Genomic DNA, 24,979 nt, shown 5'->3' with positions numbered 1-24,979 from the left:
ATCAATTGAGCCATGTGCATACTTACCTATGTCATGACGGCACAGACCAACTGATACATCTGCAGGGGGAGATTGGCATTGTGGTCGTTGGCGGAATGTTGCTAAATAGCAACGTCATCCATATCCATGTAAGAGTGGTCATGTTGGTGCGCATGATCCGCACTCGTCTCTTTGCAGTGGCACGGGTGATGATATTGGGTACTAGGAACAACTCTCCTAGGTTAGCAAAGGCATAATCTTCACCTCCTTCAATGGCCCTGAGCCTTTCCTCTTGATGATCCAACTTTCCCATTTCTGCCATAGCATGAGGGTTTTTACTCGTCGTGGAATGCAAGAGGTGTAGCTAGGGGTGATACTGAGGGCCTTCCGAAGTGTTTTCAAGGGGTATACCACCAACTGCTTTCCCTTCAGTGGCATATTCGAGCCAAGGCTCGAAGTCAGCTAGATTATGATGGGGAATTTCATGTGTCTCCCCCACGGTTTAAAAGACATGTGCATGATCAGTTCGGGGTTGTTGGCTCTCAATGGGTATAGGAGTGGAATTATTGACATTCTTATTGGGAGTGTATGCCACATTGGGTGGTGTATAGTTGAGAGGCAAGCCATATGGCGAGAAGGCGTGCTCGTTTTGAATTTGCACATCATGAGGGCCGCCCGTACTTCCCAAATCTTTGCCTACCATATCTGAGGTTGGATGATTCATTTGGTTGATACCGGATGGGGACATCAGGTTCACCTTAGCAACAACACTGGTAGCGGCAATTGCAACCGCATTGGCTTCCATTATCTTCTTCACGCTCATCATGGCCTCCATCATTGCGGCCATTTGCTCTTTCATGGCCTCCATGTCGGCCTCCATCTACTCTTGTACCTCCTTCGCTTTACCCATTACTCTAGCTCTAGCACAGGTTCGGTGAGGGCACCGTAAAGCATGCTTTTTTTTTTCTTCTTTTTTATAACAATGATTAGGTTCTCTTTTTCTTTTTAAGGAAAGAATGCAATGAGCAATGCAACCAATGAACAACATGGATGTATGCGAATGATGCACAATTGAAGTATTGCGAATTTTTACACAGGATATGGGGTTGAATCAATTTAGATTTTCAACATGGTCCATGACATCTCCGTCAAGGTGAAACTGGAAGTAACAGGGACATCGACAGCCCTAAATGTGTTTGGCAGTAGACGAAGGAGCGATGTAACACGATTCATCTTTTGCCCCAATTTTTGCAAGATGGTTACTTCCATACTTCAACTTGACTCGATGAACCTTTTCGTAAAAGCACGAGCTTGGTTCAACCCCATAACCCAGGGAATGGCAATTTTGATTGCCAATACTTCATCAACATTTCATAGGGATGAAAGACTCGGGAATGCGCATGCTATGCATGGAAAATGTAATTATGAGATTTGAGATGCCCTAAGAAACATCCTTTCTTAGTTAACCATGCATTAGGTACCATGTTCAATCATTTTGTTTTTAAGTGAAATGGGTTTATGATTCCAACACGGTTGGCTCATGGTACCGAATATATGCAACTAAGAATGCAGCGTGAATTTTCGCGCTTTCTTTTTTGTTTTTGTCTTGCAGGGGAAAACGCAAGGGTCACGCATGAGCAAACATGAAAACAATTAGTACGCAATTTGTAGATCAAAAAAGTTTGTTGAACGCATATGCATCATGATGCAATGACTCATGCAAAATGTGAATGTGATAATGGACAAATGCAGGAACGATATGTTCATTATGATGCTGAAGAGATGTTTATGTGGTGCATGATATGAATGCATTTACGGACACGAGAGCCCGGAAAATTATCTCTCCTTATTGCGCATTTGGGGGGCGCAGTGCCCCATGTGTGCAGTTAAGAAGATGATATGGATCTTCCGGCTTCCCATGACAAAAGACAAGACCCACATACAACGCATGTGTGACGGTATGATGCAGATGCGCATGCATGAAACGGAAAGAAAACGACACAAAGGGGTAATTCTCACATGCGAGACTGCAGAGATCCAACTTTAATGATACGTTTTGGGCATGATGGCGCCTCAACGTAGTATTAAAAAGGTTACGTATTACTCTAAAGAAACCAAACATCACTAGCAAAACTATAAACTAGTGCTATTTACCAAAAAATGCATGAGAACGAATGGCACGGAGCGTGTTTGCTCTTTGCCCCTATTTGGGAACCTATAGGACAATATCTAGGGGTCTCTAATAACTACTCCCCAACAATTCATAACTCACACGGCTGTTTTCTAGAGGTATCATCACTCAAGATAATAATATTGTGGCAGTATGGAATACCAGCGACAACACATTATAAAGAGAGAAAGCTCTAGACGAGGTTTCACTATTATCAAGCAAGTCGGAGACCTAGCATGATGATAGATTCACCTCCACTCCTTAAATTCCCATGAACCCGGGTATAGGGCCCCTTTTTTTACTCAAACCCGTGGGTGCTTAGAATGTAGTGTAAAGAATGCGAAATAGACAACAATTATTTATATTTTACACAGTTCAACAAATGCACACACGAAGTTTCACAAATCCACAATTCCTTAAAATAGGCCTAACTCACAAAAAAGTCCCCAGTGGAGTCGCCAACTGTCGCAACGTGCCCTTTTGCGGGCGAGCGAGGCGAGGCTCACGGGTGCGCTTTCCAAAGGAGGAAAGATGCGCGGAGTCGCCACCAACGTTTATTTGTGGAAAACGTCGGAAAAACCGAAGGTAACCGGTCAAAATGAAAATTCTAAGTTCGGGAGTTGTATTTACGCTTGAGGAAGGTATTAGCACCTCTCACGTTTGTCTCAAAGGACAACAGCCTATTTTTCATAATTGTGGAAATTGTGTTATCTTAACTTTTAGTTCTTTTTATTTTTTGAGGTCGACAAAAGCGGGGCTTTTGCTCCTACGTATCCTCCATCGAAGAGGAAATCAGACCTACGTAGTTCTTCCTTATGCGTGAATCAAGTGATTCTTTTTACTTGAAAGGTGATCATTTTAAGGCGTTGGACCTTAAAAAATGATCCATTTTACTTGGTAAGAAACTGAAATGATAAACTTTCAAAATCCTATTTTTTTGTGGACGAGCTTGACTAGGTGAGTTGATTTTAGCCTTAGTTTCACTTTAGTTATTAGTCAATTCAATTAAGAATGAGAGAAATCCCAAAGAGAAAACGTCCGATTGATTTTTCGCTTTATTTTACTATAAGGTATTTTTTATTATTATATTATTATTTTACCTCTTTTTTGATTTCCAACTTGGTTACGGCACGACCGAACGGTCGGAATTCACTTTAACCAAAATTAACGGATGATACAATTCAAATGATCGGTGAAAATTTATTTTATTTTTAGATTAGGCGAGAAATGACTTAAATAAATGGCTTAAGCATGTCAAAAGGGGGTATAAAAAGCGAATGAAAACGAGAATAAAAATGCATGAAACAAAATATGGACCACCACGGGTACATAGAATGAATTGAAAAGCTCGGTTTGAGGTACTTACCCGTTGAAGACTGAAGAAAACGAAGAACGAACGATGAATGTTGAAGAACGGTCGAGAATCTTCGCGTAATTACTCACGGAAACGTTACGGAAATGTTACGGAAGCGCTTCGGCTTGGATTTTCTTCACGAAAATAATTTTCCTCAGCAATTTCGAGAGAATAAGAAGTGCCAAGAAGGCTGAACCCTTTTCTTCTTCACTTCTCCCCCTATTTATAGCAAAATAGGGGAGGAGCTTGCCACCCAGCTCGTCCAGGCGAGCAAGGTTGCTTCCTCCAGAAGCAACAGCCTTCTGGAGGAAGGATCTGGAAGGCCCAAGTGGGTCAGATTGCTATTTGTACCCCCTTTTTTACTAAATGCACCCCTTCTATTTTTTTTGGTAATTCTTTTTCCGTAACGTTACAAAACTTTACGAATTTCGTAACGATACTTATTTTCCTTCCGCAAGGTTACGAATCCTTACGGATAATGTATTTATTCTTTTTTAGCTTTCGAAGAAGTTACGGAAACTAACGGATTGCGCAAAAACACATCTTTTCGATTTCTGACACGTCTCGGGACTTCATTTATTGTGCAACAAAGGACGCCAAGTATCTCAAAGCGGCTAACCAAAGGTTGCATGTCATCAAGTAATAATCCCCGGACGAAATTAGGGTATGACACAAAGGAAACAAGGCAACATGTTGTTCATGCAAGCATTAATGTTTCATATCTTTGACCTTTATGTAAAGTTCTGACCTTGACAAAAAATATGAAACTTCAAATGAAGATGTTACTCAAGTGACACAATTTTTAGATTGGGTATTGAGTATTGGAAATACAATAATTGGTGAAATCAATGATGAAAATACAACTATTAACATTCCATCTGATATGCTTATTGATAATTCAAGAAACTCTCTTGCTGATATTGTCAACAAGACATACCCATCATTTTTCACCATAGAGTTATTTTAGCACCAACTAATGATATTTTTAATGAGTTGAAATGACTACGACATTATGTCATTGATTCCTAGTGAAGCCAAAACTTACTGAATTGTTATTTTTGGATTGAGTAATGGTATTGGTGTTATCTCTGTTATGAAAATTTTCTATGTTTGAAAATGTAGTTAATTTTTTATGGTTGTTATTTCAACAAGAAAGGAATGATGATAGGTTGAAATAATTATAAATAAATCTTGGAAGTATAAAAGATTAAGTATTCTCGTCAAAAATGTTATTTTGATAAAATAGTATTCGATGTTATGTTATGTGTGTGAAGAATGGAAAGTGTTTGAATAAAAAGCTCAAATTTGAATTCGAATTCAAGATGGGAGTTACAACACTTGGCGATGGAAATCAAGTGAATGCAATCAAAGCCGTCAAGATTTAAGTCGTTAGGATATTACTATACACATGTCAAAATCTTGTATTTCGACCATTATTTTCAAAAGTCTATAAATAAGACCCCTGACAACCTTTTTACATTGGATTGAATCATGATAATTCAGGAGTTTCTAATGAAACTCAGGTAGTATTTAGACAACAGATTGATCATAGTAATCATGAAATGGTCAATACTTTGACCAATCATATGGTGTCAATTTTAAATTCCATGTTGAGAACTACTAATGAAAGTTATCAACAAATAAATAGGATTTTACCTTCAATTTTGGGGATTCTTTGACTAATCATAAGTCTGTTTAGAAGTACTTGAAGTATTCCAAACATGTCATCCACAAATTCTCCTTCTTGCATGGAAAAGCTCTCATAGTGCCTCATCGGAGTGACAACTTCTTAGTTGAACATCTTTAGTTCCTTCGTAGTTGATGCTCAACGAGCCTTAGATCTCTTTGGGTTTCTTCAGTTTACAAATCTTGTTGTACTCATTCTTGGACAGAGCACATGTCAGAGTATAATGAACTTTTATGTTTATCTCCATTATGACAAGGCCAATGTTTGTCCATTTTGCTTCTAGTTTAGGAATGAGTATGTCTCCATTAGTGATGATTAGCTAGAGTCTATACTAAGTGGACTTGATGTACATCTTCATTATGAATAGTCCCCTCCTTGTAGAAGCAAAGGCATTTTGATGTTTTGATAATGCCAAAGGACCATGTGCTTCTCAAGTTTAATTCAAGAGGATCATGTGCTTCTCAAGTTTAATTCAAGACAAGAATCCAAGAAATTCAAGATATATGATCAAGATAATCTCTAGAGACTTAGGAAGGGAATTCCAAGTTGAAACAGCAAGAGGTTTGGCCAAAAAATATAAGTTAAAATGTTTTTTACAAGAGATTTACTCTCTAGTAATCGATTACTAGAGGATGTAATCGATTACCAGTAGCCAAAATGCTTCCTAAAATGCTTTTAAAATGATTTTGAATACTTTTGAAAGCATGTAATCGATTACAAAGTATTGTAATCAATTACCAGCAGTTGAAACTATTTAAAACAACTATTATAAATTTGAATTCAAATTTTACAATGTGTAATCGATTATACTTGGATGGTAATCGATTACCAACAGTTATTGAACATTTTAATTCAAATTTTAAAGACTGTAATCGATTACACAAGTCTTATAATCGATTATCAGAGGACATTTTCAAAAAATAATTTCCAAGAGTCACATCTGTTCAAATGGTTTTTGAATGGCCATCAAAGGTCTATTTATATGTGACTTGGAACACGAATTTGCTTAGAGTTTTTTTGAAAAAAAAGTCTTATCCTCTCAAAAGCAAAATTGTCTTATCCTCTAAAAACATTCCTTGGCCAAAACACTTGCAATTCAATAAGGAATTATTTTGAGTGCTTCATTGTTCAATCTATCTCTTTCAAGAGAGATTTCTTCTTCTCTTCTTCTTACTTCTGAAAAGGGATTAAGAGACCGAGGGTCTCTTGTTGTAAATCAATCTGAACACAAAGGAAGGGTTGTCCTTGTGTGGTTCAGAACATGTAAAGGATTTTTTGCAAGTTGGTGGAACTCTCAAGCGGGTTGTTTGGGGACTGGACGTAGGCATAAGGGTGTGGCCGAACCAGTATAAAACTGAGTTTGCACTTCTTCTTCCCTTAAACTCTTTTATTTATTATTGCTTATTGGTTCTATTCAGTAAGTTTAATTTGAATAATTATTTAGGAATTCATTTTAAAAGGAATCTTGGGATTTGGGTTAAAATCAAAATAGAATTTTTAATTAGGGAATAGTTTGTGATATCTTAATTCAACCCCCCTTCTTAAGATATCTGAGGCCACTTGTCTAACAAGTGGTATCAGAGCTTCATTCTTGTATAAAGTTTAGAAGCTTCAAGAATAATGGCCTCATCAAACTATTTATTTCCTGAAGGGAATTCAATAAATAGGCCGCCTATTTTCAATGGAGTGGGTTACCATTACTGGAAAACCCGTATGCAAAATTTTATAGAGGCAATAGATTTAAATGTCTGGGATGCAATAGAAGTAGGGCCCTATATTCCCACATATGGTGGTAGGAAGTAAAACCATAGAAAAGCCTAGGGAAGAATGGAGTGAAAAAGAAAAGAGATTAGTGCAATACAACTTAAAAGTCAAAAATATAATTACATCTGCCTTAGGAATGGATGAGTACTTTAGGGTATCAAATTGTAAAAGTGCAAAAAAAATGTGGGATACCCTACAAGTAACACATGAGGGCACAACAGATGTGAAAAGATCTAGAATAAATACATTAACTCATGAGTATGAATTATTTAGAATGAATTCAAATGAAAGTATACAAGACATGCAAAAAAAGGTTTACACATATAATAAATCATCTTGCATCTTTAGGGAAAAATTTTCCAAATGAAGATCTCATAAATAAAGTATTGAGATGTTTAAGCAGAGAATGGACACCTAAGGTAACAGCCATTACTGAGTCACGAGATTTAACTAACATGTCTCTTGCTACACTATTTGGAAAGTTACAGGAACACGAAATGGAACTGTTGAGATTAAATCAACACGAAGAAAATGATAAGAAAAAGAAGGGAATTGTTGTTAAAGCTTCATCTTCAATCCAAGAAGAAAGTGATAAGGAAGACCTAATTGATTTGGATGAAGATGATAATCTTAGCCTTTTTGTAAAAAGGTTCAACAAGTTCCTGAGAATCAGAGGAAATCAAAGGAGACCAAATTTTAAACCTAAAAGAAGGACAGAAGATTCATCCTCTACTCCAAAATGCTATGAATGCAATCAACCTGGACATCTGAGGGTTGATTGCCCTATCTTCAAGAAAAGAATGGAGAAATCTGAAAAGAAGCTGAAGAAGGCCTACATCACATGGGATGACAATGATATGGAATCATCTGAGGATTCAGAAAATGAAGTGATAAACCTGTGTCTAATGGCTAAAAGTTATGAAAGTGATGAAGAGGTAACATCTTCAAATAAAAACTTATCCATTTCTTTTGATGAATTACAAGATGCATTTGCTGATTTGCATAGAGAATCAATCAAACTTGCAAAGTTAGTTTCATCTTCTAAGAAAACAATTTCAGATTTAGAAAAAGAAATTTCAAAATTAAATAAAGAATTAGATCATCTTAAAACTGAAGTTTCAAATTCTAAATCAAATGATAAAGTTTATGTTTCTACTATTCCTGATGAAAAAGTAATATCTAATTCATGTAACTACTGTAGCAAGTATGTAAAAGAAATTAAAGATTTGAAAAACTCACTCGCTAAATTTTCTATTGGTAAAAATAACCTAGATGTCATATTAGGAAAACAAAGATGTGTCTTTGATAAGGCAGGAATAGGATATAAACCTGAAAAACAACAAAAATTTTACAAAAATTTCTTTGCTTCCACACAAAAATACAATTCTCCTTTCATCACTTGTTTTTACTGTGGAAGAAAAGGGCATGGCACATCTACATGTTATTTTAAGAAAATTTGCAATAATATTAAAATGATATAGGTTCTAAAAGGATCTTCAGTTAACACTAACACACAAGGACCCAATAAAGTTTGGGTACCTAAGTCACAAACTTGATCATGTAGGTATCTTTGAAGAAGAGATGGTACATAGATAGCGAATGCTCAAAACATATGACGGGAGATGCATCAAAGTTCACACATATCTCTCCCAAGAAAAGCGGATATGTAACTTGTGGCGAGAACAACAAAGGTAGAATTCTTGGAGTTGGAAAAATAGGTATAAATTCTTCAAACTCCATTGAAAATGTTCTACTTGTTGAAGGCCTTAAGCACAGCTTGCTTAGTGTTAGTCAATTATGTGATAAAGGCTATCTAGTATCATTTGATTCTCAAAAATGTCTCATTGAACATAAACATGATACTAATATAAAGCATATAGGGTTTAGAGTCAACAATATTTATATGATAGACTTAAGCCAAAAACTAGATAATAATCAATGTTTTCTTAGCAAAGGAGATGATCCATGGCTATGGCATAAACGAATTGCTCACATAAACATGGAACACTTAAATAAATTAATTTCAAAAGATTTAGTTGTTGGTTTACCTAAACTAAAATTTGAAAAAGATAGATTGTGTGATGCATGTCAAAAGGGAAAACAAACTAGAGTTTCATTCAAATCCAAAAACAATGTTTCAACTACTCAACCATTACAATTGTTACATATGGATTTGTTTGGTCCTTCTAGAATTATGAGTTTTGGTGGAAGCTATTATGCACTTGTCATTGTTGATGATTATTCTAGATATACTTGGACACTATTTATCACTCATAAGAATGATGCATTTCAAGCATTTAAGAAACTTTCAAAAGTTATTCAAAATAAGAAAAATCTCAAAATTATATCTTTCAGGAGTGATCATGGGGTGAGTTTGAAAATAAAGAATTTGATTTATTTTGTGAAAAGCATGGCATTGAACACAACTTTTCTGCACCTAGAACCCCTCAACAAAATGGAGTTGTTGAAAGGAAAAATAGGTCTTTGGAAGAAATTGCTAGAACCTTATTAAATGATACCCCTCTTCCAAAATATTTTTGGATTGAAGCCGTTAATACTGCATGATATATCATGAATAGGGCTTTAATAAGACCCATTTTAAAGAAAACTCCATATGAACTGCTCAATGGTAGGAAACCAAACATCTCACATCTTCATGTTTTTGGTTGCAAGTGTTTTGTATTAAACAATGGAAAAGAAAACTTAGGAAAGTTTGATGCTAAGTCAGATGAAGGAATTTCCCTTGGTTACTCTTTGCATAGTAAAGCTTATAGAATTTATAATAAGAGAACAATGACCATTGAAGAATCGATTCATGTTTCCTTTGATGAGTCTAATGTTATTTCTCCAAGAAAGGATATTTTAGATGATATTGCAGAATATTTAGAACAAATGCACATTCATGGATAAGATTCTAAAGGAAAAGGAGAAGGAAGCAATGAAGATCCTCCAATAGAAGTCAAAGCAAATAATGATCTTCCAAGAGAGTGGAAAGCCTCAAGAGATCATCCCCTTGACAACATTATTGGTGATATCTCAAAAGGGGTAACAACTAGACACTCTCTCAAAGATTTATGCAATAACATGGCTTTTGTATCTATGATTGAACCTAAAAATTTAAATGAAGTCATAATAGATGAAAATTGGATAATAGCTATGCAAGAAGAACTAAACCAATTTGAAAGAAATAATGTTTGGGAGTTAGTTGAGAAACCTGAAAACTACCCAATCATTGGAACAAAATAGGTGTTTAGAAATAAATTAGATGAAAATGGCATAGTTATTAGAAATAAGGCTAGATTAGTCGCCAAAGGATATAATCAAGAAGAGGGGATAGATTATGAGGAATCATATGCTCCAGTTGCTAGATTAGAAGCCATCGGAATGTTATTAGCCTATGCATCCATAATGGACTTTAAGCTTTATCAAATGGATGTAAAAAGTGCATTCTTAAATGGCTTTATTAAAGAGGAAGTATATGTAGATCAACCCCTTGGATTTGAAAAATCAGACAAGCCCAATCATGTTTTTAAATTAAAAAAGGCATTATATGGCTTAAAGCAAGCCCCTAGGGCTTGGTATGAGCATCTGAGTAAGTTTCTTTTAGAAAAGGATTTCTCTAGAGGCAAAGTAGATACTACTCTTTTCATAAAGAGAAAATTACATGATATTTTATTGGCTCAAATTTATGTTGATGATATTATTTTTGGATCTACTAATGAATTATTGTACAAGGAATTCTCTCATGACATGCAAAGTGAGTTTGAAATGTTAATGATGGGAGAACTTAATTTCTTTCTTGGATTACAAATTAAACAAACCAAAACTGGAATTTTTGTCAATCAATCCAAGTAATGCAAAGAGTTAATTCACATATTTGGGATGGAAAATGCTAAGCACATGGCTACACCAATGAGCACTGCTTGCTATTTAGATAAAGATGAAACCGGTCAGTCAATAGATGTTAAGCAATATCGAGGTATGATTGGATCCTTTCTTTATTTATCTGCTAGTAGACTTGATATAATGTTTAGTGTGTGTATGCATGCTAGATTTCAATCAAATCCTAAACAGACACATCTTAGTGCCGTTAAAAGAATCATAAGATATTTGTTAGGCACTATGAATATAGGTTTATGGTATCCTAGGAATTCCACATGCACCTTAATAGGATACTCTGATTCAGACTTTGCCGGTTCTAAAATAGATAGAAAGAGCACAAGTGGAACTTGTCAATTCAATGGATCTGCTCTAGTCTCTTGCATAGTAAGAAACAAAATAATGTTGCTTTATCCACTGCATAAACGGAATATAATTCTACCGGCAGTTGTTGTGCACAGATTCTATGGATGAAGCAACAATTCTCTGACTATGGAATCCTTCTTGACCATATACCTATTAGGTGTGATAATACAAGTGCAATTAATCTTTCCAAAAATCTAGTTCAACACTCTAGAACCAAGCATATAGAAATTAGGCACCATTTTCTAAGAGATCATGTTCTGAAGGGAGATTGTGTGCTAGAATTTGTTGATACAAAGAATCAGCTTGCTAATATCTTCACGAAACCTCTCCCCAAAGAAACATTCTTTTCCATTAGAAGAAAATTAGGCCTCTTAGATATTAGTGATTTGGATAAATAAGGATTGATTGGTTGATTGAAATATTTATGGTTAATGATTAATTGATTGTATTTGATTATAAGATTTTGATTGTGTTTGATTGGTGTGTTATTATGTGATTGATGCTTGTTTGATTGAATTAAATGAGTATCAGTATTGATGATTGCTTTAGTTAGATGTTTTTAGCATAGACATAGATTTTTTTTTAGGAAAAAGCCTAGTTAGTGTTCTGGTAATCGATTACCATTACATGTAATCGATTACACAAGAACAGATAGCCTGTAATCGATTACAGAAGCCTGTAATCGATTACCAGAAGGCTAAGTGCTCCTATAATCAATTACCAAACCTTGTAATCGATTACAGAATGCCATCTTCTATAAATAGCCACGTTTCAGAAGCTGCAGTCACGCACACCTTGAATTACGGCGCCCCCTTTCTCCCAAAACTTCCAATCCTCATATCTCACTCGTTTCTCAACCAAATCACCTCCCACAAAGCCCATTTTCATCATTTTTGATTCTCTTTCATTCTAACTGATCAAAATCTTCAATAACTTCACCAAATGGAAGAATCGTCCAAGAAAAGAAAGGGATCTTCCTCCTCCGTTGCGGCACATAGAACATCACGTCCCGGAGCCATCGGAGCATCCCAGACACCAATTCCACCATCCTTGTCATCCTCTAAACTGTTTTCATCTGATGAACAGTGTATCCGATACTCCTCTCTCTTTCAATCTCGTCAAATTCTTGATCCCAAATATCTTGACCTAGAATTCTTTGATGGGGAAATATTTGATTGCTATCAAGTGTTTCAAAACAGTGGTTTGATTCCTTTTATGTCATTAAAATTACCATATTATCCTGAGTTAGTACGAGTCTTTTACTCAAATTTGAAAATTCAGGATGGAACTTTAATTTCTGAGGTGCATGGTATCCCTATGATTATTGATAAGTCTATTTTCTTTTCTCTAACACAACTACCCAGTCAGGGTGCACCTTTTGAGGGTACCCTTGTTGACGACTGGAAGTTTGATTACTCCAGTCATGATGCCCGCCGCATGGTCTGCATTGACCAGGTGGATATGACCGGTAGACTGCTTGTCGGGTCATTGACATTTGATTGTCGCATCATGCACTATATCATTGTTAGAATTTTGATGACTCGTTCTTCTAATCTCGCTCAAGCCTCTGAGGAGGACTTGATTCTGATGTGGGCTTTCTTGACCGGTCGTCCAATCGACTGGGCCCATTTGATTCGTTACCGCATGCATAAGAAATTGCAGTCTAGTGCACCTCTACCTTACCCTCAGCTTGTGACTTTATTTCTTCGACATTTTGAAATTCCTTTGAATTCTAAGCCTTTTGTGCAAGTGAAACGTTCCTTTGCTATTGGTGCCGATGTGGTAACCTCCTTCGGCTACCGTAAGGACATGGATTGGCAATGGTTGAAGAAGGATGCGCAACCTCCGCAAGACAAACATATTCCCTCTCCTTCACCTCAACGAGATGACTCCTCAGCCCTCATGCATGAAGTTCTTTCGGAGTTACGAGGCCTCCGCACCTATGTTGGTGAATGCTTTGATTCCTTGGATGGTCGTATCGATGCCATTGATGCTCGCTTTGAAGGAATGGATACCCGCATCACTCAGCTTGAGGAGGATGTGAGTTATCTTTGTCGGTGCTTCGACCTTCCACCACCACCTTCATAGATTTAGATTATTATTATATTTTATTTTAAGCCGTGTATTTGGCTATGTTTTTTTAAGACATTATTCTCTGAACTTTAGTTATATTTCAGTACTTGGCACTTAGTATTTTATGACTGAATTATGTTTGATTTTTGACTTGTGAATGATTATGGCTGTGTTATTTTCTGCCTTATGTTGATTTCCACGTACTTTGGCTTTTTGATGTTGCCAAAGGGAGAGAGAAACATGGCTTAGAAGCTTAGAAATCAAGAGATCATAAATTCCAAAACATAGGGGGATTATGGAATGAGTGAACGTTCTATCTTGTATATGTTCTTCTTGTATCTTGATTTCAGGAATTAAATTGTCATCATCAAAAAGGGGGAGATTGTAGAAGCAAAGGCATTTTGATGTTTTGATGATGCCAAAGGACCATGTGCTTCTCAAGTTTAATTCAAGAGGATCATGCGCTTCTCAAGTTTAATTCAAGACAAGAATCCAAGAAATTCAAGATATATGATCAAGATAATCTCTAGAGACTTAGGAAGGGAATGCCAAGTTGAAACAGCAAGAGGTTTGGCCAAAGAATATAAGTTAAAATGTTTTTTACAAGAGATTTACTCTCTAGTAATCGATTACCAGATGATGTAATCGATTACCAGTAGCCAAAATGCTTCCTGAAATGCTTTTAAAATGATTTTGAATACTTTTGAAAGCATGTAATCGATTACATAATTATTGTAATCGATTACTAGCAGTTGAAACTATTTAAAACAACTATTAGAAATTTGAATTCAAATTTTACAATGTGTAATCGATTATACTTGGATGGTAATCGATTACCAACAGTTATTGAACATTTTAATTCAAATTTTAAAGACTATAATCGATTACACAAGTCTTGTAATCGATTACCAGAGGAGATTTTCATAAAATAATTTCCAAGAGTCACATATGTTCAAATGGTTTTTGAATGGCCATCAAAGGTCTATTTATATGTGACTTGGAACACGAATTTGCTTAGAGTTTTTTTGAACAAAAAGTCTTATCCTCTCAAAAGCAAAATTATCTTATCCTCTAAAAACATTCCTTGGCCAAAACACTTGCAATTCAATAAGGAATTATTTTGAGTGCTTCATTGTTCAATCTATCTCTTTCAAGAGAGATTTCTTCTTCTCTTCTTCTTACTTCTGAAAAGGGATTAAGAGACCGAGGGTCTCTTGTTGTAAAGCAATTCGAACACAAAGGAAGGGTTGTCCTTGTGTGGTTCAGAACTTGTAAAGGATTTTTTGCAAGTTGGTGGAACTCTCAAGCGGGTTGTTTGGGGACTAGACGTAGGCACAAGAGTGTGGCCGAACCAGTATAAAACTGAGTTTATACTTTTTCTTCCCTTAAACTCTTTTATTTATTATTGTTTATTGCTTCTATTCAGTAAGTTTAATTTGAATAATTATTTAGGAATTCATTTTAAAAGGAATCTTGGGATTTGGGTTAAAATCAAAATAGAATGTTTAACTAGGGAATAGTTTGTGATATCTTAATTCAACCCACCTTCTTAAGATATCTGAGGCCACTTGTCTAACACTCCTGTGAAGTATGACGGTCTCATGATGGATGCTCCCTTAACAATGAATTGACCATTGCTATTGTTATCTACCATTAGAATCTTTTCTTCTAGACATTGTTAGGTGCTTAACCCTCAGAGGCTAAGCTCTGATACCAAACTGTCAAAGCAAATATCACAAGAAGAGGGTTGAGTTGAGATTTTAAAAGTTTTAAGCCTTTTTTTAGAAAGAAAAAAAAAACAAAGCTATGGTTTGAAGATAATGTTGGACCTTGTGGCCTCAATAAATTAAGAGGGATAGGCTTAGAATGCCGAAGAAGCAGCAATCAATTTAATAATGTTCTTTAAACATGCAAGACACAATTGATTGCAACAAAATAAATAAGATAAGGGAAGAGAGAATGCAAAACACAGTTTTGTACTGGTTCGGCAAATTTCGTGCCTACGTCCAGTACTCAAGCAACCCACTTGAGATTTGCACTATCTTTGTAAAATCCTTTACAAAGTCTGAACCACACAAGGACAACCCATCCCTTGTGTTCAGAAATCCTTACAACTCAAGAGACCCTCGGTCCCTTAATCAATCTCATTGAGTAAGAAGAATGGAAGAAGAATTCTCTCTTCAAGAGAAGAATATTACAATGAAGATCCATGGATGAACTCTTAATGGATTTGCAAGTGTTTGCCCAAGAGTTCTTGAGAGAGCATTTGACAATGAAGTTCTCTTGAAATCTCTCTCATTGTCTTTTGAGAGGATAAGACATTTTGGACCAGCAAAACTCTCTCATCAAATTCGTTTCCAAGTCACCTATTTATAGGCCTTTGATGGTCATTCACAAATCCAATGAAAAGATGTGATTATTGGCAGATTTTCTGAAAACTCTCCACTGGTAATCGATTACAATATCTGTGTAATCAATTACACAGTTATAATTTGAAGGGTCATGACTTTTGAATTTGAATTTCAGAAGTTTCGTTGCTGGTAATCGATTACAGGCATATGGTAATGGATTACATGTTGAAAATTCAAATTCAAAATCGTTTTCAACAACTATTTCTCAACCCTGTCTTCTGGTAATCGATTACCAGAGCCTTGAATGTCTTGAAAGCACTTTGTTTTAAGGCAAGGCTTGATCTTGAGTTAATCTTTAAGCAAGGCTTTGTTTGTTGAAATAATCTTGTATTAATCTTGAAGCCATGCTTATCCTTTGAAGCAACTTTGTTTGATTCTTCTTTGGCATCATCAAAATCATGTATACATACATTCACATTCTCCCCCTTTTTGATGATGACAAACATGTGATTTCTTCTCGACATCATCAAAGCTTGCATGATTTACATTCTCCCCCTTTCTCAAGCAAATTCTTCTTGACATCATCAAAATCTTCATGATTTAAAGATAAAACTTTGTAAGACATAAAAGATTTTCATAAAAATAATTTCAGAAGATGAAAACAGATATTGCAAATCAAACAAAGTTTTTAAATAAAATCAAATTCAAACCCTAGGTCAGTTGAAAATAGAAGAGAGATGAAAGTAGTAAGACACATAGATTTATAGTAGGTTTGTCTCAACCACTAAGACTACGTCCATTTCTTAGTTAACCATTAAGTTCCATTAACTTTAATAAGTTACAAGTATTAATCACTACCACTTCTAGCTCTACAACTCAAGCTCTACCCCAAGCTTGATACAACTTAGTATTATTTATTCTACCAAGTCATTGCTGGCTCTATACAAATCAAATAGATTTGTTGTTTGTTTGTGCAATGACTAATTTCAAATTGTCTTGCAGACGAATATACAATCTCAACACTTAGTCTTTTCTCTCAAGGTGTACAAGATATACAAGGTGTTTTGAGAGCTTTTTAGAACTTTACATAAATATACAAAAAGCTTTATATAGAAAGAGTTTGAATGAGAGTGCTAAGTTCCAATTCTTGTCTTCAAAACTTCTAGTATTTATAGGTTTTCTTCATTAAGTGTCCATTGTCTCTAAACAAATAGATTTCTTCACTTGAGCCCATGTATAAAGACTTTGGCCGTTAGAGGCATTAAATGCATGTACTCTTTCATGTTGTAAAATCACTCTTGTGAGTTTTCTTGTTGATTGGTTCAGTAGAAAATCATTTGCTTTAAGTCAGAGTAGGTCTGCACTAGCACTATGTGTCTTTTGATAATGTTTGACAATTTTCAGATCTTGAACTTCATTTATTTTTCATAGGACTTATCTTTGAAGAATGTCGTCTGCAAAACGGATATCATACCTAGAGTGATAAATGAAATCTTAAATGTCATTCGTTAATGCTATGTCAAATCATGACCTTCGTTAACTATCATTTGATATTTCAGAAGCAAAATTTATGAAACATAATTTGATTTCGTATAAAACGTAACTTTTAACATTTATATTTATTTGCATCTAATCAAAATAATTAAGATTTCTAATTCGTCTTAATTGAGTTAACAATAACTAATTTTTTTTCTTACTTTATATTAGGCACATTAAAATATATTCTTTTAAAATATTTTTTAAGGTAGCTAATATAAACCTTAACTATTAAAATATTTTTTCTTTAAAATTTAAAGTTATAAGTTGTAACTGCTTTAGCTTAAAAGAAAAATCTGGTTATTGTTAGACATTTATTAAAAAACACTCTTAAATCTTAACCCTAATTTATTTTCTTTTCCCATTCTCCCCATACAATTTTCTGATTCGGTGGCAAGAATCAGGAACGACACCTGTGTGTTCTCCTCTGCTTGCGGGTCATTCCACACAGAGGCGCGATTGGAAAATGTTGATGGCACCGCCATCGCCGCCGCCGCCGCCACTCTGGCTCTAAACTGCATCATCCCGCATTAGCGAACTCATAAAAATCCTTTTTCTTTTCTCGCATGTTTATTTTTTTTTTATTCTTCTACTCAATGACCCTCTCTGTTAGAGCCTCCTCAAAACCCTTCATAACCCTCAATGAAGCGCGCTTCCTCTTCCCCTTCTCCTTCTTCAGCTCCAGCACCGTTCAGTACACCAACAAGTTCCTGTTTCATGCCGCGGTCGCCGAACCGCAATTACTCGTCCGGGTTCTCAACACGGTCCGCCATCGCCCCGCGGTCGCGCTCCGGTTCTTCCGGTGGGCCGAGAGGCAAACCGGTTTCAAGCGATCTGAATTGACCTACGCCGTCATCCTCGACATTCTCGCGCGGAACGGCTTGATGCGGTCCGCCTATTGCGTCATGGAGAAGGTCGTCTCCGTTAAAATGGAGAACGGCGTCGTGGATGTCGTTTCTTCCTCCGAGGCATCAATGTCATCGGTTAAGCTTATTCTGGATTTGTTGCTTTGGATTTACGCGAAAAAATCGATGCTTGAGAAGTGTTTGTTGGTGTTTTATAAGATGGTTAGTAAGGGCATGTTGCCTGATCTGAAGAACTGCAATAGGGTACTCAGATTGCTTAGGGATAGGGATAGTAGCATCGATGTCGCAAGGGAGGTTTATAATGTGATGGTGGAGTGTGGAATTCGCCCTACCGTTGTTACTTATAACACAATGTTGGATTCCTTTTGCAAGCAAGGGAAGGTTCAGGAAGCTCTGCAGCTTTTGCTTCAGATGCAGAAGATGGGATGTTTGCCCAACGATGTCACGTATAATGTTTTGGTAAATGGTTTGTCTCACAGTGGGGAGTTGGAGCAGGCTAAGGAGCTTATCCAGGAGATGTTGAGATTGGGGCTCGAGGTTTCTGCGTACACATATGACCCCTTGATTCGCGGATACTGTGAGAAAGGGCAGCTTGATGAAGCCTCGAGGCTTGGGGAGGAGATGTTGAGTAGAGGGGCTGTGCCTACTCTGGTGACCTACAATACGATTATGTATGGCCTTTGCAAGTGGGGGAGAGTGAGTGATGCTAGGAAGTTGCTGGATGTTATGGTGAACAAGAATCTGATGCCGGATTTGGTTTCGTATAACACTCTGATTTATGGTTACACCAGATTGGGAAACATAGGGGAGGCTTTTCTCTTATTTGCTGAGTTAAGATTCAGGGGTCTTGTTCCCAGTGTTGTGACCTATAATACGCTTATCGATGGTCTTTGCAGAATGGGGGACTTGGATGTTGCCATGCGGCTAAAAGATGAAATGATCAAACATGGGCCTGATCCTGATGTATTTACTTTTACAATTCTTGTTAGAGGATTTTGCAAGTTGGGGAACTTGCCAATGGCTAAGGAATTGTTTGATGAGATGCTGAATAGAGGATTGCAGCCAGATCGTTTTGCGTACATAACCCGAATAGTAGGTGAGCTGAAGCTTGGTGACCCATCTAAGGCTTTTGGTATGCAAGAAGAAATGCTAGCCAGAGGCTTTCCGCCTGATTTGATCACTTATAATGTCTTCATTGATGGGCTCCACAAGTTGGGCAATTTGAAAGAAGCAAGTGAACTTGTGAAGAAAATGCTCTACAATGGACTTGTTCCAGATCATGTAACATATACTAGCATCATCCATGCTCACTTGATGGCTGGGCATCTTAGGAAGGCTAGAGCGGTGTTCCTTGAGATGTTGAGCAAAGGGATATTTCCTTCAGTTGTCACTTACACAGTTTTGATTCATTCATATGCAGTCAGGGGAAGGCTGAAACTTGCTATTTTGCACTTTTTTGAGATGCATGAGAAGGGTGTACATCCAAATGTGATCACCTACAATGCTTTAATCAATGGACTTTGCAAGGTGAGAAAGATGGATCAGGCATACAAATTTTTCACAGAAATGCAAGCGAAGGGCATTTCTCCAAATAAGTATACTTACACTATTTTAATAAATGAGAACTGTAACTTGGGCCATTGGCAGGAAGCTTTGAGGTTGTATAAGGATATGCTAGATAGAGAAATTCAGCCTGATTCATGCACACATAGTGCCCTATTAAAGCATCTAAACAAAGACTATAAATCGCATGTAGTTCGGCATCTTGAGAATGTTATTGCAGCTGGTGAATAAACTGATGATGTAAGGATGAAGGAATGGTTATTTATTATTCTCATTTTGGCATTCTCACATGGCTAATGAGTAAAAGACAACCCTACATTTGAATGGGTTTTGCCTTTTGAGGTGTAAATTCCCCAGACAGAATCATGTATATTTTTCTGACAGTCATGGTAAGAGTCCCTCTTTTTCCTTTGATACATAATGCCTTATATAACTGTTATACTCCTCTCCTTTGGCCCTGATACATTTTCTAATTTTTACAGGTTGAAGATGCCTGTGGTGTTCTTGATGATTAAGATGGGCAGACTTCAACTATTTACAAGTTTTCAAACGTTATGTCCCTAGACTAGGTAATACTTGGTCTTGGAAGAGTGTTAAGTTGTCCTGTGACAATATGCTGATTCAATTCCTCCTCTCTTCAGAAATAGGAAATATTTTAAACAAAATTGAAGAAACAATGGTGTCCATAAGAAATATTTTAAACAAAATTGAAGAAACAATGGTGTCCATGCTTCTTTTTGTTCTCTTTTCAGAATGTGATATACTTTCGATGTAGTTGGTGATTAAATTGTACTTTTTTTGTTTATTGCTATATAACCATGTTTAATCCCCCGTCCCTGAAAAAAAATGAACAAGAAAAAAAAAACCTCCATACCAAGTTATATTTCTGCTTGTAGTTGTGGCTTATTTTATGTTTTTCCACTCACTCTCCTTAACATGAGCCCCTTACTTCATGTTGAATATAAGGATGATACATAGTATATGGTAATGGTAACACACATCAAGGCATTTTTCAATTATTAATGGATGTAGAGTAAATGGTGTAGTATCTTATTCAAATATATTGTAAGTGTAGACAATATGGTTATTTTGTTAAAATAAAATAATGATGAATTGAATGAATAGTATGAAAGATTTTCATGGTTGTATAAGCTATAGGTTTTGTATAAGTTATTTTAGTTTTTCTCTTGCAGTCAGGGGAATCAATTTGCTTTGTGGCTATTTCAGCAGTGTGTAACTGCTAACTTTTCTTCAGCTGTTATGTGACTTCTGACATAGATACTGGACCTGCATAGTTGGTGCTCAATTCAAATACAGAAGCCAAACAATCAGAAAAGATTAAATCATAATTGATTCCTGATGCATTGAAGTATTTAGGTATTCTTGCTAGATGTTTCTTTGATTTTCTTTGTTTTGTTGTCAATTTTAAAATTTAAAATGGCATAGGTATTTATTGTTTTTTACAAGGACTGTTAGGGGAATAACTTGTGACAGGTTTCTGCAGATTCTGATGATATGAAAAAGATCAAAAGTGTCAGTTCCCACTGTTCGTTAAATTCAAAATGGTCCTTTAATAATGTTATGGACAGATCGAAGTTGACAGATTTGATGTTCCATGACCATGAGGTGAGAGGTGATTGTTCTCCTTTAACGGTTTAACCTTGACATTAAAGTTTCTATTTTGATACCTTACATTTTCTAGTGTGCTGCTACTCTTTTTATGGTAGGATTGTTGGAAAAAAAATTCATGAGTCTGCACTTGAAAGTTATGATATCATGTGAATAAGATCAGATAGTGTATCAGAGGGATTTTGGAATTTGGATATTGTTCTCATTCTAAAAATATATTCATTTTGATCCATAGTCTGGCATCTTCTTACTGTTTTAAACTAATTTGTAAATTTAGAATTCTACCTGATTTTTTTCTGGTTGAAAAAGAAGAAAGGGAACAAGCAAGCAAAATAAATTATAGATCGGAATAAAACATAGATGCCAAGAGCATGAAATCAAAAGGATGTGAAGAGACATTAATGAGATGAAAACTGAGAAGTATAAAATAGTACTATGGGCGTTGAAGACAATCAAATTTTTTTCTTTTCTTAAAATATAAAAATGAGTCTTTTTTTCTTCTATTCATACCAGGTCAATTATGGGAACTTCATGCATGGGCTGATGAGGGAGTATATCCAACTTTAACTGAAAGTTTCTGTCTGAGTGAGTTATCTATGCATGAACCCTATAGCTTTAAGTCTTCAGTAGATATATCACGAAATGCATTTCCAGGAAACCAAAATGTGGTGGTTCCTCCTACTTTAGCAAACAGTGGTAGTTTATGTTAGAATCGTTAATCTATCTTTGACAGTTTCGAGTGTACTGCACTGTATTACAATCAATTTTGTATGCTTGAAATTCGCAAATTCATTGTATACTTTTTAACTGCATGATTTTTCTCCTCCATTACCATTTCAATTACTCTGGTGTCAGAATTATGGTACAATCCAATAAACCTTGATTCCAAATACTGGTTGTTTTTATGGACCATTTACTGCCATTAGTCTCTATAAAAAATTAAAAGATTACATCAGTTATCCTAGGTTAGCAACAATCACTATTAATTAATTATTCAAACTAATTAAAAATTTAAATTTATAGGGTAGAATTGTGAAGGCACCACAGTAAAATTTATTTTAAATGACATGCTTCTTTTATAGTACTAAATGGAGTTTCTCCGGTGCTTTCATTAAGGTAAATGTGGTAAATTGGTAATCATTCACTGTGTAGAAGACAATTGCAAGTCTCTTTGTAGAAAAGGAATCGTGTGATCATTCTTTGAGCAGCTATCTCATATGGTTTTCATATTTGGTGGGATTTGTACTTTTGTAGACAACCCAAATCCAAATGAAAATATTTATTAAATTAAAGAAAACAAGGGTTGGGAACTAGATAGTCAGAAGACACGTCTATAATATAAGATCACACGCATAGATTACATAATGTCCGTGCATCACATAGGTTGGACACTAGATAATTCATATTTCACGTAAAGATTAAGTATGATATGTTAGTTTAATTTATAGTTCCAGCTAATTTCATGTAAAGATTTAATTCATGATGTTAGTTCTTTATAGGTTTATTTGTATTTATGTATTTTGCAAGGTATATCACCTATGAAGTTCTTCATGAGCATCATCTTCATCAAGTGATATGGGTCTTTGATCACAGATAAAAAGAACAGAATGTCCTTCTGGCATCACCAACAGGGTAGATGGCAAGCAAGAAATAGCCGAGTTGCAGGAAACAAGGATATATACTAGGGAACATTTGGCAAGTTTTTAGCTTCTACCTTGCTATCTTGCTGTTCATAGCCAAGCGGGATAAATATAATAATGCAAAAGAATGTGCCCTTGGTGTGGACTGCAAACTGAGACTACAACACATACTGTTCCGATGTGTGATGAGGTTTGAAGACTATGGTTTGCATCACAATCAATGTAAGATTAGATGTTAATGATGACATAACTATTGCTGATTGGATTAAATTGTGTCTAGATACAGTTGATGAGGGAGCTTTAGAATGGATTTTTGTTCTTGCTTGGTCTTTCTGGAATTGTAGGAACCATATGGTATTCAAGCAAAAGAAAATATTAGTTGAGCAGATTATGCAGCAGGTGCATCACCTCATTAAGTGCTACAAGGAGGAATGAAAGATGGCAGAAGCCATTGACAGGCCAAATTAAAGCAAACTTTGATGCTGCTGTTAGAAAGGGTGTTGACACGGGCATTGCAGTCATTTTTAGAGACCATGAAGGTGAAACTTTGGCAGCTGCAACAAAGTTTCATCAGAGTGGCAGAAGCTCTGGCCTTAAGATGTTGTATTGAAGATCTTTTGTCTTTGTTGTCTGAATCTAGCTTGGATATAAGCTAGATAACCTCCGCTAAGAGAATGGTAAGCAGTGGATAATGTTGATGGACTCATGATTCTTAATCACTGCACTGTGCAAAGGGATTTCTATTTCTGCACAACCATAATTTTTGACAGATTTTTCCAATTTTGACAGGGTTTCATCATTTGACTACTCATTTAATCAACTGTCTGTGAGTTCAGGCTTATGCCTTCAGTAAGTGCAGTTCGAAGCCTGTGGGGAAGAGTACACAACAAACCTAGAGGCATGTTCGTTTATATTGGCAGGAGCTGAGAGCGTTAAAATTAGGATGGGGGCGATTACATGTGATGAGATGGGTGAAGATTATGTCTCTGTCTCTCTGAAGATGCATGGGAATTTTATGCAAGGTTGAATTTAACTGATGACTCATGCGAATCAGAGTGGCTGTATACTTTGTGGCGCAGGGTAATTAATACGGGAAAGGGGAATGGTAATTAATGCTATATTAACTTTTGGTCAAATTAGCATTGTTACAGGTCGAATATGGTGGTTACACGATAATGTATGGTATGGGGATATAATTAAACTAGATTGAAGGGTAGAATAGTTTGCTTTAGTTTTGATGGTTCGGTGGTTAATTAATAGGGAGTTGCTATTGGCTCTTACAATCCCTCAAAATTCCAAGATTAACATCCTCTCGAAAAACATTACGGCATCGTGTTTCCGCAGCACAAAAGGGAGTGCCAATTTTTGTGCACAAAAGGGAATCAACCGGCTCAACTCCAAGTCCACCCACCACGCTTGCTCCCTCGTCTGCCACCATTGATTCCACCTTGAGTGCTGAACCCAAACCACCCTCGAAATTGGTGCCACCCACCACTTCCTCAACGGTCTCCCCACCCAATCACCGACGAGCTTGTCTGTGGAGAGATATACGATGCGACTAATTAGAATTTATATTATAGGGATTGGATTTGGATGGTTGGGCGCATGAAAATGAGGAGAATTTATTTGATCGTGGCATGCATATATGTGGGAATAAAAAGAGAATGGTGGATTGGAAGGGGTAACTGCAGTGTACCTATCTATCGTGTTCACTATTGTTATGTGCTTCATTTTACTCCATTCTTCTTGAGCTCTGTACACAAACAAGGGAAAAGAGGGAATCACCTGATAAAATTGTTGCAATATCCCCACCATGGCAACCAACTTGTGAAGAGAGAGGCTCAACAAATTATTGTTGCAGACTCTGCTATTTAGTTTCTGTTTTAGTTAATTATTGTAATCTTGATAAAATCTCATAGTTGTTGAGATTTTTAGCAAATTTCAAGTTGTTTGTAAATTGATTCTCATTTATGGAATATATTGCCTTTTGTTTTCAATTCTATGGCCCAATTTTTATCTTTGTGTATGTTCCAGAATTATTTTTTTTCAAACGCAATTATACCTCAAGCTGACTTCCATCTGGAAATGTTTGCCAAGATGGTATTAACTCAACAATGTGATC

General features: G+C 36.1%; 1 protein-coding gene across 19 annotated transcripts; it reads left to right on the top strand.

The window, feature by feature from the left end:
• Positions 1–17,495: 17,495 nt before the first annotated feature.
• On the top strand, positions 17,496–24,854 carry LOC100804053 (pentatricopeptide repeat-containing protein At1g22960, mitochondrial). Of its 19 annotated transcripts, none has more exons than XM_041009353.1 (7): positions 17,496–19,977; positions 20,071–20,157; positions 20,782–20,965; positions 21,093–21,214; positions 22,745–23,079; positions 23,202–23,534; positions 23,647–24,854. In XM_041009353.1, the coding sequence occupies exon 1, from the start codon at positions 17,726–17,728 to the stop codon at positions 19,817–19,819; it is 2,094 nt and encodes a 697-aa protein (XP_040865287.1). In that variant the 5' UTR covers positions 17,496–17,725; the 3' UTR covers positions 19,820–19,977; positions 20,071–20,157; positions 20,782–20,965; positions 21,093–21,214; positions 22,745–23,079; positions 23,202–23,534; positions 23,647–24,854. The 19 variants fall into 19 exon arrangements, with proteins under 19 accessions (XP_040865287.1, XP_014622447.1, XP_006596233.1 ...); XM_014766961.3 differs by adding an exon at positions 21,731–21,802 and having other exon boundaries at positions 22,811–23,534; XM_006596170.4 differs by adding an exon at positions 21,731–21,802 and having other exon boundaries at positions 22,745–23,534.
• Positions 24,855–24,979: the final 125 nt, after the last annotated feature.

Source organism: Glycine max, chromosome 14 (genome assembly GCF_000004515.6).
Source record: "Glycine max cultivar Williams 82 chromosome 14, Glycine_max_v4.0, whole genome shotgun sequence".
Lineage (NCBI taxonomy): Eukaryota > Viridiplantae > Streptophyta > Magnoliopsida > Fabales > Fabaceae > Glycine > Glycine max.
Note: the sequence above shows the minus strand (reverse complement) of the source record. Positions and strands in the feature narration are given on the sequence as shown.

Excerpts from the sequence above, each read along its gene's own strand:
- LOC100804053 (XM_006596172.4), top strand. The coding sequence starts at position 17,726 with ATGTTTATTTTTTTTTTATTCTTCTACTCAATGACCCTCTCTGTTAGA.